General features: G+C 47.9%; 1 protein-coding gene across 1 annotated transcript in view; it reads right to left on the reverse strand.

The window, feature by feature from the left end:
- LOC126335843 (dynein axonemal heavy chain 8-like) overlaps positions 1-18,916 on the reverse strand; it is a gene marked incomplete at its 5' end in the record, with an annotated part of 446,097 nt that overhangs the window by 143,563 nt on the left and 283,618 nt on the right. Inside the window, 2 exons of the mRNA XM_049999312.1 lie at positions 15,878-16,123; positions 17,936-18,247. Coding sequence (XP_049855269.1) covers positions 15,878-16,123; positions 17,936-18,247 — 558 coding nt within the window. The remainder of the gene's footprint in view (positions 1-15,877; positions 16,124-17,935; positions 18,248-18,916) is intronic.

An 18,916-nucleotide genomic window follows, 5' to 3' on the forward strand; every position in this document is an offset into this window, starting at 1 on the left:
AACTCTGTTCTCCAGGCCACTTTTATATTCCCCACCCTGTGTTTCACGTTGAAGAGCCATTTCGTATCAAGAAACACAAAAGAAGTTCTGCGACAGTTTGGCAATGTGCCACGTAAACTAGAGCCTATAAGAAGCAAGACCGCTCCCTTCGTCACAAGCGGAAAACGTGACGTCATAGTGTACTGGTTTTGATATGTAGAAGTCCATATTAGACGTGTTTTATGTTATATCTTACACTCTCTAAATAAATAGTGTTTCTAAGCACCAACACATTGAATGTTTTGAGAACGAATCGTTATTGGTACGATCTGTTGTAATAAAATTACAGGAAACAGTAGTTAAAGAATTTTCGTATTTAGTAATCTTCGCCTTAGAATTCACGTGTTATGAAAGCAAGCCAGTTTAATGCAACGACACACTGAAGATTCATCAGAAACGTATCGTTCTTGTTAGGATTTGTTATAATTAAATGTTAGTTAATAACATTCCCGTCATTAAAGTCTTTTTAGAAGACTGTAATGTAAAATATAACGTCACTCGTTGAACAGATTCTGGAGTGTAGTTGGTAGAGTTGCCACATTATGGATTAGAGGACAGAAGGCTGTGTCCAATTTTATCCAATTTCTTTTCACTTCGGCGTTTTGTAAACGACGTTGTGACTTTGTTATGAAACTAATACAAATAATTTCTGTAATATTTGATGTTATATCGGTGTAAGTGCATTCTCTGCCAGGAGTGAGTTTCTTCCATTTGGTGAACTTTTATTAGCTGATGTTCTTACTGATTGGACATATACCTCTCCTTTTTGTCATTACATGTTCACGGATATTGAAGTTTTTGTTTACCACTGACAGAACAACGTGACTAACAAATGGACAAGAGAGGGAGTGAGTGTGGTCGATGTGGTGAACTTTTATAAGCTGATGTCCTTACTGACTGGACATGTACCTTTGCTTTTTGTCATTACGTGTTCACGGATGTTGAAGTTTTTGTTTACGACAGGAAGAACAACATAGCTAACAAATGGACAAGAGAGGAAACGTGGGTTTTAATAGAGGTAACGTGGAAATTTCATGCGCGCCCATCTTCGTAAACAAACTGCATGGTTTGCGAGCTAAATAAAACCGACAACTGCCACTGGAGAGCGCTGAGAGCGCAAAAACACGTTAACCAGCTCGTTCCGTGTGCCAACGGCGCTGTGTCTGGTGACGTTGGATATCCTATCAATGTGCACGTCGTCAGCTGCCTCATCCCGTGTGACGACGGCTTCAAAGATATAGAGCGCACGAGGCATATAACGCAATATACGCCTCATAATTGTTCGCAGATTAATGCTCCACACTTCAACACTATTAAAATCAATCTAAAACTAAGCTCGCCTGCACCGATTTGACTCATGAGACAAAGTTAAAAATGTCTGTACTCATATACCAGTAATGAAAGCCCTGTAACAGTTTAAGTACTTACAGAAGAGTTCTAAGACTGAACAATTGGACTGACAACCGTACGCCGATACCAGTTCATACATTGCCTCCATTGGCTCCCAGCAACTTCCGGCGACAATCTCCTCCAAAAACAAAAATGGGATAACCATTTCTAAGTCAAATGGTCAAACTCACACAAAAATACTGTACTTCAATTTTTCGCAGAAAGAACGGAATTTAGTGACTAAACTTCGCCAAATCTGTTACTTTTAACCAACTCAACCTGTATTTAAATACTGGATCCATGATGTCTAACGAGCGCTTGCTGTGAAGCGACAATAGTTTTTGGCCTGCAATCGTAGGCCACTTTTACAAAAGCATCCTGCAAGCTACTCTAACGTTATGTTAAAAAGGCGCTCTGCTACAACAGGAACGCAGTGTTAGAGGAAAGATGAGGTACTATAATTATTAATGTAAATATGAAGTAAACGTATTCTGAAATTTAGAGATTTTGGACTTCTCAGTATGTTCATAATGAAACTATGAGACTTTCGCTATTTGAGCCAGTAGTATTTCCCGTATGGGGATACAATTTTATAGAAATATATAGCTCCCAGCACGTTGCAGACTATTTGTAATCTTCCTCGAATCAGATGTGGGTTGATGCTCTTTGTGTACAGGGCTGTATCATCGGGATATAGCCCCGTTTGCACCCGTTGCGTTCGCGGCACGTCTGCCGTGAATAGGGTATACAAGAGGAGCCCCAATACTGAGCCCTGTGGGACTCCGGCTATTTCCCGTGCTGTTAAGGTCCCGTGTTCTGTCTTCACGTGGAAGGTACGTCCCGCGAGGTAGGAGTGGATCAGTCGGGCTTGTGACACCGGAACTCCTTGTACCAGTAACTTGTAGACTAGTCCGCCGTGCCACACGCTGTCGAAGGCGCGGGAGACGTGTACCGCCCCAAGGTACTCCTCCTCCTCCAGCGCCCCCATCGTGCAGTCGAAGTAGTCGCAGTAGTTGGTGTGTTGTCCCGTGCCCCCTCCTGAAACCGAACTGCTCGTCGGGAAGCAGGCCTTCTTCTCCAACGTCATGGGGCAGTCTCCCGACATTGATTCTCTCAAATTCCTTTGAGACTGTAGGTAGCAGGCTGATGGGCCGGTAATTTTCCGCCAGCCTGTTGTCTTTGCCAGCCTTAAGGATCGCCACCACCTCTGCACTTTTCCAGGCGGGGAGATAGTGGCCGGTCCTAAGGATGGCGTTGAATATCTTCGTGAGGAGTTTCACAGCCTCTGGGAGGACCTCCTTCGGGATTGCACCGCCGACGTTATCGCACCAACCTGCTTTGCGCGGGTCGAGGTGCCGTAGTTGCCGTTGAATCTCTTCTGCCATTGTGGGTTAGATGGAGTTCTCAGGGTTCTGCCGCGAGGTATACACGGAGCCTATCTTCCACCATTCGGATGTGGTCGTTATCTACATCTTCTTCAACTAGCGTGAAGTTGGCCGCGAAGGTATCGAGCAGTACCTCAGCTTTGACGTCAGGCTCGGCCACTGCACGCTGTCCGACGTGTAGCGGCGGGACTCGTTGCCTCCTGCGAAGGAACTGCTTGGTTGCTTGCCAGGCAGTGCCGTCTGCGATGTGCAGGGTCGCTATTCTCCCAGCCCAGTCCCTCTTCCTGTGTTCCGCGAGCGCGTACTGTATGGCGCGGCGCATTCGGTTGATCCGATTTTTCGTCGCCGCCTGGCTGGTGACGTGCCACTCTCGGACCAGCTGGTTCTTCTCCTGGATCATCTGCAGGATGTCGGGCGGTAGCTGGCGGGAGAAATCCCGCGACTTCTGACGTCTGTGCTGCGTTTCTGCATCAGCCGCTCTGATCGCGAGATGCGAGAACGCTGCGAGTGTGACGTCTACGCCATCAACATCAGGATCCGGTACCGCGGCGAGCGTCTCTGCCAGGTGCACCCGGAAGTGTTCCCAGTCGGTGTTGAAGTATGTCTTGCGTCCTTCAGGCGGTGCGGCGGATCACTGTCAGGTGGTCTGAGGACAGGGCCACATGTGTCGTTGAGACTGCGTCGTGGGTCACCCCTATGATGATCGCGATGTCCAGGATATCCGGGCGGCCTCTCTTGGGATAGTGTGTAGGGTCGTAAGGCCCCAGCACCATCGCGTCATTATCCTTGGCCGCCTTAAGAAGCCTCCTGCCGCTGGTTGTGGTGACCCTGGAGTTCCACACCGGGTGCTTGGCGCTGAAGCCACCGCCAATAAAGATGTTGCCGCGCATTGACAACAGCGTCTAGAAGTTATGTTGTCGTAGGAGTCCTCTAGGCTTCCTGTATGCGGCGATGAAGGTCACCTGACCCACGGAGGTGCTGACTGCGACGCTTGTTGCTTCTAGTTGCGTCAGCTCTGGTAGCTGGATTTGGTGGAGTCACAGCGTTCTTCTTACGCAGACCGCAGTTCTGCCGCTTGCTGTGGGTCTACCGTTGCGATAGCACCTATAGTTAGATGCCCTCGCGTTTATGCCGGGCTTTAGCCACGTCTCACACACGAGGCACACATCCACGGCCTCGTCGCGTAAAAACTGCCTAAATCCGCCCTCCTGCTGCCTTATGTTGTTTGCGTTCCATACGCAGACTGGGAGACCTATGACGTGTTCAGGCATCATGGGTGTTTCCAGAATGAGATTTTCACTCTGCAGCGGAGTGTGCGCCGATATGAAACTTCCTGGCAGATTAAAACTGTGTGCCCGACCGAGACTCGAAGTCGGGACCTTTGCCTTTCGCGGGCAAGTGCTTTACCATCTGAGCTACCGAAGCACGACTCACGGCCGGTACTCACAGCTTTACTTCTGCCAGTACCTCGTCTCCTACCTTCCAAACTTTACAGAAGCTCTCCTGCGAACCTTGCAGAACTAGCACTCCTGAAAGAAAGGATATTGCGGAGACATGGCTTAGTCACAGCCTGGGGGAGGTCCCGAGTTCGAGTCTCGGCCGGGCACACAGTTTTAATCTGCCAGGAAGTTTCATCATGGGTGTTGTTGGCTTCCCTTGTGGTGTTGGCCTGGTTAGCCCCAATCAGTGCAGACACGATCATCTGCGGTAGTTGGAGTAGCAGCTGTTTGAACTCCCGCAGCATCTCTCGTAGTTCTGCGGCCTCGGTGGTTACAGTGGTCGGAGGTGGTGGGGCCCGCGTAGGTGACGGCTTCACTTCTTCACGCCCACGCGTTCGGCTGGCCCTGCCCGGCCTCTCGTAGCGCCGCTAGGCCGTTCCGCCTGCCGCGCCTGCTCGGCGTGTTGCAGTGCCGGTCTTGCAGGCGTATCCCCTGCCGCCACTGCCGCGGTCGCCGCTGATGCTGCAGTAGCGTAGTTTCTTCCCGGCTGAACTCTCCTCGTTGGTGCCTGCCGCCCGTTTGCAGCTGCTTTTTTGAAGGCTTTGCAGCCGCTGAAGTTGGCGACGTGTTCTTCATTGCACTTGCAGCACGTGGGTGTCTTCCCCATCGGGAATGGACGTCCCCGGCTCAGGTGCTCCCCAGCGCACATTACGCAGCGTGGGGACATTTTGCAGTATTTTGCCAGGTGGTCGATTCCCTGGCAGTTGAAGCATTGAAGCTGGCCTCTCCGCCTCCTCAGTTTTTCAACTGTGACCCCGCTGTCACTTCTCACTATTGTTTCTTGAAAGCTCGTCCTGTGCTCCGGTGTGTCGTCCAGTATGTCTGTGTTGTATTTCGGCGACTTCATCCGGGATACTGTATTTATGGTGTACTCCTTGACCTCAAGAAGCTCCTTGAAGTACTAGGGGTTCATACTGAAGGGCAGGCGTCGGAAGACTATTCTGAGTGTCTTTGTAGGTTCCGACGAGTACGTGAACCAGTTTAGACCACGTCTGTCAATGAGGTCAGTAACGCTTTTGTTGTCTTCCGCAGTTCGCGTCACGACTCTGTACAAATCGCGACTTGCTGCCCTCGTAGTAAAGGTGATCTTCACGACCGCGAGGATCGCCTGTTCTGTTTCTTTAAAGGAGCCCGGCCATTACACCGTAATGGATGGCGGTGGGGGCCCTTGCTTCTCTTCTGCGGTCCTTCCTCCTTCCCTTCGAGCCTAGTAAACCGGTTTTTGACGACCATGCCTCCAGCAGTGGCCATCTGTACAGCTCTTCAATCTTCTTGCGCTTGGGTATTTGAAACCCTCCCGCGTCAGTGGTCGTCTTAGAGGCTTTGCACCCTTTCAACGACGCCTTTCTACGTGTTTGCAACGTCGGTGCGGTGGCGGGAGCGATGGTAGCCGCACGTTTCCGGTAGCTTTCCGGACTCGTTTCCGCCAGGCTCTTCCTTACATCTACATCTATATTTATACTCCGCCAGCCACCCAACGGTGTGTGGTGGAGGGCACTTTACGTGCTACTGTCATTACCTCCCTCTCCTGTTCCACTCGCGTATGGTTCGCGGGAAGAACGACTGCCGGAAAGACTCCGTGCACGCTCGAATCTCTCTAATTTTATATTCGTTATCTCCTTGGGAGGTATAAGTAGGGGGAAGCAATATATTCGATACCTTATCCAGAAATGCGCCCTCTCGAAACCTGGACAGCAAGCAACACCGCGATGCAGAGCGCCTCTCTTGCAGAGTCTGCCACTTGAGTTTGCTAAACATCTCCGTAACGCTATCACGCTTACCAAATAACCCTGTGACGAAACGCGCCGTTCTTCTTTGGAACTTCTCTATCTTCTCCGTCAACCAGACCTGGTACGGATCCCACACTGATGAGCATTACTCAAGTGTAGGACGAACGAGTGTTTTGTAAGCCACCCCCTTTGTTGATGGACTACATTTTCTAAGGACTCTCCCAATGAATCTCAACCTGGCACCCGCCTTACCAACAATTAATTTTATATGATCATTCCACTTCAAATCGTTCCGCACGCATACTCCTAGATATTTTACAGAAGTAACTGCTACCAGTGTTTGTTCCGCTATCATATACTCATACAATAAAGAATCCTTCTTTCTATGTATTCGCAACACATTATATTTGTCTATGTTAAGGGTCAGTTGCCACTCCCAGCACCAAGTGGCTATCCGTTGCAGATCTTCCTGCATTTCGCTACTATTTTCTAATGCTGCAACTTCTCTGTATACTACAGCATCATCCGCAAAAAGCCGCATGGAACTTCCGACACTATCTACTAGGTCATTTATATATAATGTGAAAAGCAACGGTCCCATAACACTCCCCTGTGGCACGCCAGAGGTTACTTTAACGTCTGTAGACGTCTCTCCATTGAGAACAACATGCTGTGTTCTGTTTGCTAAAAACTCTTCAATCCAGCCACGCTGCTGGTCTGATATTCCGTAGGCTCTTACTTTGTTTATCAGACGACAGTGCGGAACTGTACCGAACGCCTTCCGGAAGTCAAGGAAAAATGGCATCTACCAGCGAGCCTGTATTTAATATTTTCTGGGTCTCATGAACAAATAAAGCGAGTTGGGTCTCACTCGATCACTGTTTCCGGAATCCATGTTGACTCCTACAGAGTAGATTCTGGGTTTTCAGAAATGACATGACACTCGAGCAAAAAACATGTTTTAAAATTCTACAACAGGTCGACGTCAGAGATATAGGTCTATAGTTTTGCGCATCTGCTCGACGACACTTCTTGAAGACTGGGACTACCTGTGCTCTTTTCCAATCATTTCGAACCTTCCGTTCCTCTAGAGACTTGCGGTACATGGGTCATACTGAAGGGCAGGCGTCGGAAGACTACTCCGAGTGTTTTTGTAGGTTCCGACGAGTACGTGAACCAGTTTAGACCACGCCAGTCAATGAGGTCCGTAACGCTTTTGTTGTCTTCCGCGGTTCGCGTCACGATTCTGTACATATCATGACTTGCTGTCTTCGTAGTAAAGCTGTTCTTGACGACCGCGAGGATCGCCTGTTCTGCTTCTTTAAAGGAGGCCGGCCATTTCACCATGATGGGTGGCGGCGGTTGCCGTTGCTTCTCTGCTGCTGTCTCCTCCTCCTCCTTCCCTTCGAGCTCAGCAAACCGGTTTTTAACGACCATGCCTCCAGCAGTGGCCATCTGTACAGCTCTTCAATCTTCTTGCGTTTGGGTATTTGAAACCCATCCGCGTCAGTGGTCGTCTTAGGGGCTGTGTTCCCTTTCGACGGCGCCTTTCATCGTGTCTGGAGCATCGGTGCGGTTGCGGGAGCGACGGTAGTCGCATGTTTCCGGTAGCTTTCTGGACTCGTTTCCGCCAGGCTCTTCTTACAAGGGAACCTCCCCATCGCAACCCCCTCAGATTTAGTTATAAGTTGGTACAGTGGATAGGCTTTGAAAAACTGAACACAGATCAATCGAGAAAACAGGAAGAAGTTGTGTGGAACTATGAAAAAAGTAAGCAATAAATACAAACTGAGTAGTCCATGCTCAAGATAGGCAACATCAAGGACAGTCTGAGCTCAGGAGAGCCGTGGTCCCGTGGTTAGCGTGAGCAGCTGCGGAACGAGAGGTCTTTCCTCGAGTGAAAAGTTTAATTTTTTATTTTCAGACGTTTATTATGTGCCTGTCCGTCCGTCCGATGCGAGGTAACTGCGCCGTAGTATGGGGACGCTACACCTAAACAAACATCGAAACACACGACGTCAGTCGACTACAGCGCACTGAAGAGAGAGTATTCCTGCCAACGAGGCTCCCTGGCTGGCAGTTGACTGTTCGCTACTCTGGACGAGAGTGCATTAAATACGTGAGATGCCGTGGGCAATATGAATCCACCAAATATAGCTCGCGACTTCAATAACAAGGTCAATGAATATTTTCCGAACTGTAAGGAATCGGAAAGTTCCTAAGGGATCGAACGGCTGTCGAACATTTGTATGATTATGTGAACAGAGACGCCAATGAACGAACGGGCAGATCATGACTTTGCGAAAATAAAGAAAGTAGACTTTTCACTCGAGGGAAAACTTGGATCAAGGACCTCTCGTTCCGCAGCTGCTCAAGCTACCACGGGACTACGGCGCTCCTGAGCTTATACTATCCTTGATGTTGCCTATCTTGCGCATAGACTACTCAGTTTGTATGTTTTGCTTATTTTTTTCATAGTTCCACATAATTTCTTCCTGCTTTCTCGATTGATCTGTGTTCAGCTTTTTAAGGCCTTTCCACTGTGCCAACTTATATAACTAAATCTGAGGGGGTGCGATGTGGAGGTTCCCTTGTTAGTGCGGCTTTCCTCCAACCCCATGTCCTCCGTGTCTTCAGCTACCTCTCCGTCGTTCCCCAGCATGAACTGGGCCGTCCGTTGAACGGTGTCCGCGAAGACGTATTTTATCTGCTTTCGTGACCCGACTTCAGGCCAGGCGACTGGGTCTTCAGTGGGCGATGTTACCCTTTCGGGTGTCTCGATTTTGGCAGAGGCGTTCTTTGGTACGCCCACGTCGAGTGCGCGCGTTACTGCGTATGAGTATGGCCGCCGGTAATGTGTGACCCCCGGTCGGCGACACCCCCCGCAACTAGCTTCCTCGAGAGAGGTCGAAGTCGCATAACAGCTACCCGATCCATCAGCGTTGTCTCGTGCTTCATCTTCCGTCGTCTTCCCGGAGCGAGACGTCGTAGGTAGCGAACAGGCCGTATCCGCCGGCATAACCGGGAGGCGACTTCCCCCGCTACTTGCGGCCACTGCCGAGGCATTGGCCTCATAATGCTGTCTCATCTCCCTTCGTCACTCCCCCTGGATCTTCACTGGCCGGTCCGTCGTAAGCAGAGGGTCGGATGGGGCCGCCGACGAAGCAAGCTCCGCCGGGCGACGATCCGCCACTCTGCGCTCGTCTTCTAGTCCCAGGAAATCAGCCTCCGGGTCACACAGCCGGTCCATGCCGGTTGGAGGGCCGGATGGGACCGTCGACAGAGCAAGCTCTCCCGATCGGCGAACCGCCACACCCTTCGCTTCAGCGTCGCGTTCAGCACGGTGCGCCATATCTGAGCTCCTCTCCGGATTGTAGCGAGCAGCTCTCTCGCTATCAGCCAGCCCGTTGACCGGATAGTAGCAGCAGAAGTAAGAATTAAGGACGCTCCTGCAGTCATTCAACCGTGTTAGACAGATGACCCACCGGTGCAACCTCTGTTTACAAGTCATTGGAGGCAGTTTTCAACTTCTGCTTTAACTGAAGTACACTACTGGCCATTAAAATTGCTACACCACGAGGATGACGTGCTACAGACGCGAAATTTAACCGACAGGAAGAAGATGCTGTGATATGCAAATTATTAGTTTTCAGGGCATTCAAAAAAGGTTGGCGCCGGTGGCGACACCCACAACGTGCTGACATGAGTAAATTTTCCAACCGATTTCTTACACAAACATCAGTTGACAGGCGTTGCCTGGTGAAACGTTTTTGTGATGCGTCGTGTAAGGAGGAGTAATGCGTACCATCACGTTTCCGACTTCGATAAAGGTCGGATTGTAGCCTATCGCGATTGCGGTTTATCGTATCGCGACATTGTTGCTCGCGTTGGTCGAGATCCAATCACTGTTAGTAGAATATGGAATCGGTGGGTTCAGGAGTGTAATACGGAACGCCGTGATGGATCCCAATGGCCTTATCACTAGCAGTCGAGATGACAGGCATCTTATCCACATGGCTGTAACGGATCGTGCAGCCACGTCTCGATCTCTGAGTCAACAGATGGGGACGTTTGTAAGACAACAATCATCTGCACGAACAGTTTGACGACGTTTTCAGCAGCATGGACTATCAGCTCGGAGACCATGGCTGCGGTTACCCTTGACGCTGCATCACAGACAGGAGCGCCTGCCATGGTATACTCAACGACGAACCTGGGTGCACGAGTGGCAAAACGTCATTTTTTCGGATGAATCCAGGTTCTGTTTACAGCATCATGATGGTCGCATCCGTGTTTGGCGACATCGGGGTGAACGCACATTCGAAGCGTGTATTCTTCGTCGCCATACTGGCGTACCACCCAGAGTGATGGTATGGGGTGCCATTGGTTACACGTCTCGGTCACCTCTTGTTCGCATTGACGGCACTTTGAACAGTGGACGTTTCGTTTCAGATGTGTTACGACCTGTGGCTCTACCCTTGGCCGAGCAACTGGCTCGTAACAATACGCCAGTCACTACTCTTGATGAACTGTGGTATGGTGTTGAAGCTGCATGGGCAGCTGTACCTGTACACGCTATCCAAGCTCTGTTTGACTCAATGCCCAGGCGTATCAAGGCCGTTATTACGGCCAGAGGTGGTTGTTCTGGGTACTGATTTCTCAGAATCTATGCACCCAAATTGCGTGAAAACGTAATCACATGTCAGTTCTAGTATAATATATTTGTCCACCCCGTTTATCATCTGCATTTCTTCTTGGTGTGGCAATTTTAACTGCCGGTAGTGTAATTGTGTTCCGTTAATGTTGTTGTCTCTTGGTAATAAAGAATTAAGATTTGTTTGTGTTGCGTTTTGTCCTCACAGGAAAATGCAATGGAGAAATTGTTTTCATTGTTCCATGCAACCTCTTAGAGATTGTTAGTTTAATTAATTTTCATCCAGAGGAAACTCCCTCTACTTGTTTAAAAATCCTCACAGGATAACCTGACGTTAAAGAGAAATATTTTTTTTTCAGTGCCCCGTGAAACACCGCAGTTTATCGGTTAAAATGATTTTCACCCTGTATAAGTTAAGCATCTTTTCCGTGACAACGCTAACGCAAAAAACCTACACGCAGCGTATGCTTCGATGTTCGCTCCCTCGCGTTCTATTGCGTTCGCTTACTCGAGGTACAAATCAATATTGTGCGGACTAACGAATCCTCTGCCCAAAAAGCAGCGGAAGCAATCCGTTTTGGATGTACTGATTTATAGAAAAGATGACGGAACTGTTGGACACAGAGTTTATAGGAAACCAACATATAGTACATCTACATCTACAAAGGTACTCCGCAACGCATCGTACGGTGCGTGGCGGAGCATACCATATATCACTACTGGTCATTCCCTCCCCTGTTCCACTCGAAAATAGAGCGAGGGAAAAACGAGAATCTATATGCCTCCGTATGAGCCCTTATTTCTCGTATCTTATCTTCTCGGTCCTTAAGCGCAATGTATGTTGGTGCGCAGTAGAATCGTTCGGCAGTCAGCTTCAGATGCCGGATCTTTAAATTTTCTCAATACTGTTCCTCGAAGAGAATGTCGCCTTCTCTCCAGGGATTCCCATTTGAGTTCCCGAAGCACCCTCATAACACTTACGAGCTGTTCGAACCTACTGGTAACAAATCTAGCAGCCCACCTCTGAACTAAAAATGGTTCAAATGGCTCTGAGCGCTATAGGACTTAACTTCTGAGGTCATCAGTCCCCTAGAACTTAGAACTACTTATACCTAACTAACCTAACGACATCACACACATCCATGCCCGAGGCAGGATTCGAATCTGCGACCGTAGTCGTCGCGCCGTTCCAGACTGTAGCGCCTAGAACCGCTCGGCCACCACGGCCGGCGCCATCTCTGAACTGCTTCGATGTCTTCCTTCAGTCTGACCTGATACGCATCCAAAACACTCCAGCAGTATTCAAGAATAGGTCACACTAGCGTCCTAATGCGGTCTCCTTTACAGGCGAACCACTCTTTCCTAATATTCTCCTAGTAAACCGAAGTTAGCGATTTGTCTTCCCTGCCACAGTTTTCACATGCTCGCTCCACCTCATATCGCTTTGCAACGTTACGTGCAGATATTTAAACGACTTTGCTGTGTCAAGCTGGACACTAGGAATACTGTATTCGAACATTACACGTTCGTTCTTCCTACTCATGCGCATTATCTTATTTTTTTTCCTCATTTAGGGCTAGCTGCCATTCATCACACTAACTAGAAATTTTGTCTCAGTCGTCTTGTATCTTCCTACACACACTCAACTTCGACACCTTACCATACACTACGACATCATCAATAAACCACTGCAGATTGCAGCCCACCCTGTCCGCCAAATCATTTATGTATGTAGAGAACCACAGCGGTCCTATCACACACATTTCCCTGGGGCACTCCTGACGATACCCTTGTCTCTGATGAACACTTGCGTCGAGGTCAACACACTGGGTTTATTATTTAAGAAGTTTCTGAGCGACTCACATATCTGTGAGCTTACTCCATATGTTCGTACCTTCGTTAATAGCCTACAATGGGGCAACGTGTCAAACGCTTTCCGGAATTATGTGGGTTCAACCTGTTGCCCTTAATCCATAGTTCGCAGTATATCATGTGAGAAAAGGGGAAGGTTGGTCTCTTCTTCCTTTATCCACTCACTAGGCACATAAATCTCCAGACCACGATGTACAAACTGCTTAAATTTTGCCCATAATTCCTCTACGTCCATCTTACTCGAACTAAGTGATGTAATTCACTGTCTGAGTGAGACGCAAACAACTGCTTATCTGCTCTATGTAGCAGAAATACTCTCCCAGCCTTGTTGACTGATTTATTATCTTTCGTAACTGTAGTTACTATAATGACATGATTACCAGTCCTCGTTTCCATACTGACACTGTCAATAAGGTCCGGTCTATTTGTCGCTACAAGGTCTAAGATATTTCCATTGAGTGTAGGCTGCCGAGACAGATGCTCAAGACAGTATTCAGAAAACATGTTAAACAGTATTTCGCACGACTGTATGTCTGTACACCCCGCAGTAAATCCATAGGTATCCCAGTCTATTCTCTGTAGGTTGAAGTCGCCTCCAACTAGTATTGCATGATCTGGGTATTTACGCGTTACTGACCGTAGACTGTCTTTGGATAACTAGAATTGCCACAGCGGCGTCGAATGGCTGGTAAAAATATCAAGCAATTAACTTGGTTTCACCTACACCTGTTATACACGACCTGCTAACTTCACTTTCACATTCAATTTCGACCTCAATAGAGACAATATTTTCGTCAACTGCAATGAACATTCCTCCTCCTATGGCCTCTAATCTGTCTACAAATGCACACACGATAATACAGGTCTAGCAATCTGTAGCCAAGACGCCACAGAGTCGACGAAGCCTTTGGTAGACACCCTCCGCTCGGCTCCAAATCAGAGGACTCTAATCAACTCTGGGAACAATGATGCAAACTCAGGGCTATGCTTGCAACCGGAACGCGAGGCCAGAAGTATTCACCACGTCCACCGGCCACATGTATGAACTGAGGATGGCTTCAGAACCCAAGTGACAGGGGCCCGCAGCTCGTGGTCGTGCGGTAGCGTTCTCTCTTCCCACGCCCGGGTTCCCGGGTTCGATTCCCGGCGGGGTCAGGGATTTTCTCTGCCTCGTGATGGCTGGGTGTTGTGTGCTGTCCTTAGGTTAGTTAGGTTTAAGTAGTTCTAAGTTCTAGGGGACTGATGACCATAGATGTTAAGTCCCATAATGCTCATAGCCATTTGAACCATTTGAACCCAAGTGACAGGCATCATTGGTGATGACATGAGCCATAACTTGCACACGATGCATCCTGCATAGACTATAGCCGCAGGCAAGGCCACCTCCACATGCTGGATGAGGTCTCCCGGCAGACATAGCGTGCACACATTGGCTTTCTTTCCAGCCATGAACACTATCTGCCTAAGGGGACTCCATAAGGCGCCTAACATTGGAGCTCTCGACAACTAGTAAACCCCTCCCCCTGTGTGCCTGCTTGGACCCTGGTGAAGAAGCAGCTATTTGCCCACTCACAGGGTGAATGGGCGAGGCCAGGTGGCTAGTTTCCTCATTGGCCCTCTGCCTCGAGCGCTGTGAACTGCCATTCACCCTGCTGTGAGGGTGGATCCGCTGCACCCCTTCGGGTACACTAGGACTACCTCGGAAGCAGAGCCCATGGGCAAAACAAGCGACACCTGGGGTGTCCCGTGTGACAAGCCAGATTCTCGACCACCACCATAGTCTGAAGGTGACTGACTGTAGCCAAAAGCGCATTCATCTGTTCGTGAACTGCGACCAGCTCCGCCTGCGTTCGCACACAGCATACACTCACCCTAACCATCCTAGCACGACTAACTGAGTAAACCACAATAGCAAACGGAATCCTGAATATGCGACTTGCTACCTTCCAGATGTGTCACAAATGGGCGCTGATGTGTTAATGAGCTATGTCACAAAAACGCGAGATTGAACCTCTTAAACAGAAAAACACAGATAAAATTTAATAAACGTACTACGAGGAAAATGCAGAAAAAGATAAGTACTTAACTTGCCGCTCTTAGATGTGAATCATCTGAGAGCTGCTACCTGACAGACTAGCTTACTACTCGGAGGGACGGTTCTCTTCAAAATAAAAGAAATTAGCAGCTACTGCGCTACAGACTGAACGAATTTACACCTACAAAAACTTACTGATAAATATTTACATGCTACCAGTTGTCATCCATCATTTTACGTTTACCACAATAGCTGCAACATCTTAAGGACGTGTTTAATCATAACGGTTATACGGACAGACAGATTCGACGTGCTTTCGACTTCGGATCGTTACCTGAACCGGCTGAAGATACTTTTAGTTCTGTGGCTTTCCTTCTATACACTGGTGACGTGTCTGCCAAAATAGGTAAAGGTCTGAAACATGAAATCAGATGTGTGTTCCGTCCGCCAGCTAAGATTTAAGCACTTCTGGGCTCTATTACGGACGATTTAGGTCTGAGGAAGCCTGGAGTCTACAAAATACCATATGAGTCCGGTAAAATATACATTGGCCAAACTATCCGTACCGCAAATGACAGATGTGTTGACCATCATCGCCATACGCGGTTATTACAATCTGACAAATCTGCGGTGGCTGAGCACTGTCTTACAGAGGGACATAGGATGCTATACAATGAGACCTAGTGGTTGCAAACACCTCGCGTTACTGGGATTGTGTTTTAAAAGAAGCTGTCGAAATCAGACTAACCGTGACAATGGGTAACGATAAGTAAAATCAGGAATCCTGTTTTATCAGATATGAAGAAACAACGGCATCTGAATCGGCCGGCTACGAGTAATAATTTTTAGCGATAAATCTTTTTTTCGTCAGTATTCACCACTGGAGGCGCTGCAACTCTTCGTGCGCCAGGGTGTATCAGCAACGATTGAGCTCTTGAGCCTTACCTTAGCGCGTGCGCTTTTGTATTTTCGTTGCATGTACAAGTTTCGTCGTTCACGGTTTGAATCAGTTATCGGCCAGAGTGCTTTAGCTTTCCTCGCCTGATGCTGATGGCCAGGTGGACCGCGGAAATATTGTGTGCAGATGACGGTTTGATCCGGCTGAAGATCCGACAAGAATCTGATCTGTTAATACGCCGGAAAGAGTACATAGTCACCCCTGAACATTGCATACGAATGCGTTTCGATGTAAAGGGAGTTTAAGAGTTTGCTGAGGCTACAGAAGATCGTCATCTAGGAACCATAGGTTACTACAATGAAGCAAAGAAACTCACCTGCATCTTGCGCTTGTTGGCGGTGACGTCGGTGATGAGCGCCGTTCGCTCCGTCTCGAGCTCTCTCTTCTCAGACAGGATGACGCGACCCAGCAGCTGGTCCTCCAGGCCTTTCATCGTCACCGTGAAGTCGATGATCGATGTGCGCGCCGCTATCTCCGGTGTGTACGCCGGGTTGGCCAACTTCGTCGTGATGTACATCCGGAAATCGTCGTTCACATCCACCTCTTTGTCTCCCACTTTCACCTGCAACATGCAAATTCGTATATTTACTCCTAGTATTCTACTATAAACTCACTGGATAAAATGATAGTTGCCCCCATTAACAGAGCTCACTGGTCGCTTTGGAACGCTGTAGACACTGTAGTGTAGAGCTGGTATTGGGCGGTCATTGACACTCCAGCGCTATGTCGTGGAAATGAAGTGGCGTTCATGTGCCAGACAGTTGTATGGAGTCAGCGCATTCGAAACGATGTGGACACGTAAAAAAAAAATTGCAAAAGGTTCTATCTTATTTGGACATGCCCATGACCACAACACGAATGAGTCTGCCAGATTTGTTAGTGTATCTAGTCAGACTGTCCAACATATCTCTCAGGAATAGTGTGATAATTGCAGTCATATAACGTAATGGTTGGTTGGTTGGTTTGGAGAGAAAGGGATCGAACTACAGGGTCACCATTTCCGTAATGTAGTGTAAGAACAGTGATTGTAAAAAGTTTCTAACCGCAAACGAGTGTCACGCCCTGTCAGTGGCAACCAGTTGCAGAGATGACATCAGGTAATGTTGCTGTCAGTGAACGCAGGTACACTTCAAATAGTTTCCGAACGAACGGTGCAAAAGAGAACTGCTCACGGTGCTACAAGAAGCTACACTTCGTCAGTGGACAAAACAACAGACAATAGAGGCATGTAGTGTGGTCAGACGAGTCGCGATTTGCCTATTTTCAAATGATGAGGCGTTTAACCTGCAGTCTCCCCAGCGCGTACTTCAGATCAATGTTGTTTCTATGACGTTTAAGGGATGTTTTTCGTGTCACGACTTGGACTCAATTTCTAAGGTTACCGCGAGTATGAACCAGGGTCAACATCTACATATACTATCCGCAAGACACCAAACAGCGCATGACGGAGGGTATGAAATCCATTCGTAAAACAGCGGCTGGCCACGTTATAAAAAAAAAATATGAAGACGAAATGATATGGAGGGATTTTTTGAATGAATTACAGAGTAGCGAATTCCAGTCTGCCATGCTTTCTTGGCCCGATTTCCAAATGCCTGCTTTTAGCTTAAGAGTGTTATTTTTTGACGAATGTGCGATATATCATAGTTCACACAGGAAGAATGTAGTGTTCCGGTGTAAGGAAAAGCTGTGTTACGTGCAAGAGTTGAAAATGAACCCGTTTCATGTTATGATATGAGCCGAGATGCTACCGCATCTGTTCGCACTATATTTTTGAAGGGCACTTGTTTGAAGTAAATGCAGAATGAAAGTTCTTATTTGGACATGTTGCATACATGGTTAATAGCTCAGTTCGAAGACAAGGGAATCATGGATAATGTGTGGCTGCAGCGGGATGGAGCACCAGCACACTTTCAGATGTACATGAGTTCCTTGATGAACAATGTCGAGTGTACTGGTTTGCATATGGTCCAGCGACATCTCCAGTCGGATTTAAATGACCATTACGCCATGGGGAACAGTCAAATATCATGTGATTCAACGCCGGAGGAATTGCGAAAAAGTGTTGAGGAAGACTTTCGGAGCTAAACTCCTGAGATGCTCCACAGGTGTCACGCAAAGCATGTAGACGCATAGATCGCTGTGTATGGTACAATGGTGCATATACAGCTTTGCTGAGTACATAGTTTATACATGTAAATTCATCTACACAAATATGCTGCTTTGACCTAGGGGTTCAGAGGTTTCTAGGACGCGCTGTATATCGTCTGACACACACACACACACACACACACACACACACACACACACACACGCACACACACACACACACACACATGGTGTCTCGCTGAATATGATGTAGTGCGAGCTGTACCTTGTAAGTGGATCCCATCTTGATGTGATTCTTCTCGAGTACGTTGTCGAGCATGGGGTCGAGTTCCTCGCCCACGTCCTCGATCAGCAAGGGCCTTCCCAACGACACGCAGTCCTCGACGTGATTTCGGAAGTACTTGTGGGAGAGCGTGGTGATCTGCAGCTCGTTGTCCCTCTCCTTGTTGCGGATCCACGACTTGCCCTGGGTCTGTGGGTCAATCAGCAGCGGGTAGCGGGCTGCCTTGGTTACGATGATACCATTCTGTATGGACAGCTCGTCGTTGGGCAGTCCCTGCAGGTTCCATTCACCGATCTGTCGACACCAGAGAAACCATCGTCACCAATGTAACCAGCTACTAATCAGCCAGAACCTGAAAAGGATCTTAGTGACTTTACACCATCGTTGTTATTTGTTGTTCGAATGGAACTGCCAGCACAAATGTCAGGCTCTGAAGATGTTTTTGCAAAAAGGAAAATGTATTGTGCACTACTGTGCAATTCTAAGCGTCATGGTACACGTCATTTCTGAAATACATGAATTTTATTTAAGTTGACTATGTTTTTAAATCGCAGCTCATAATATGCAACTTTTGAAACATTACAGTGTTTTGTTATTGCAGCACCATGAATTTTTGTATAATATGACTATTTTTTTTTTCAAATTGCAGCTCATAATATGCAACCTTCAAAAGATAACTATGGTTTGTTATTGCAACCATGGTTCACATTCCTTGCCTCTTGGTGGCGAAGATATACCTTCCCGATCGATGGCGCACTATATCTAGTGAATGTGTATTGTATGGCAAACCCGGAATCACCAGTGATGGTATACGTTTCCTGAAACTTCCACTTCCACTATACCATTAACATCAGTAGGTTCCACTAAGAAATTCGTTGATGGAGTAGAAGCTGGTAACCTCTAATAAATTCTTTAGATTCCTCTTAAACTGAACTTTATTGGTAGTAAAACTTTATATGACTG

This window comes from Schistocerca gregaria, chromosome 2 (genome assembly GCF_023897955.1).
Source record: "Schistocerca gregaria isolate iqSchGreg1 chromosome 2, iqSchGreg1.2, whole genome shotgun sequence".
Lineage (NCBI taxonomy): Eukaryota > Metazoa > Arthropoda > Insecta > Orthoptera > Acrididae > Schistocerca > Schistocerca gregaria.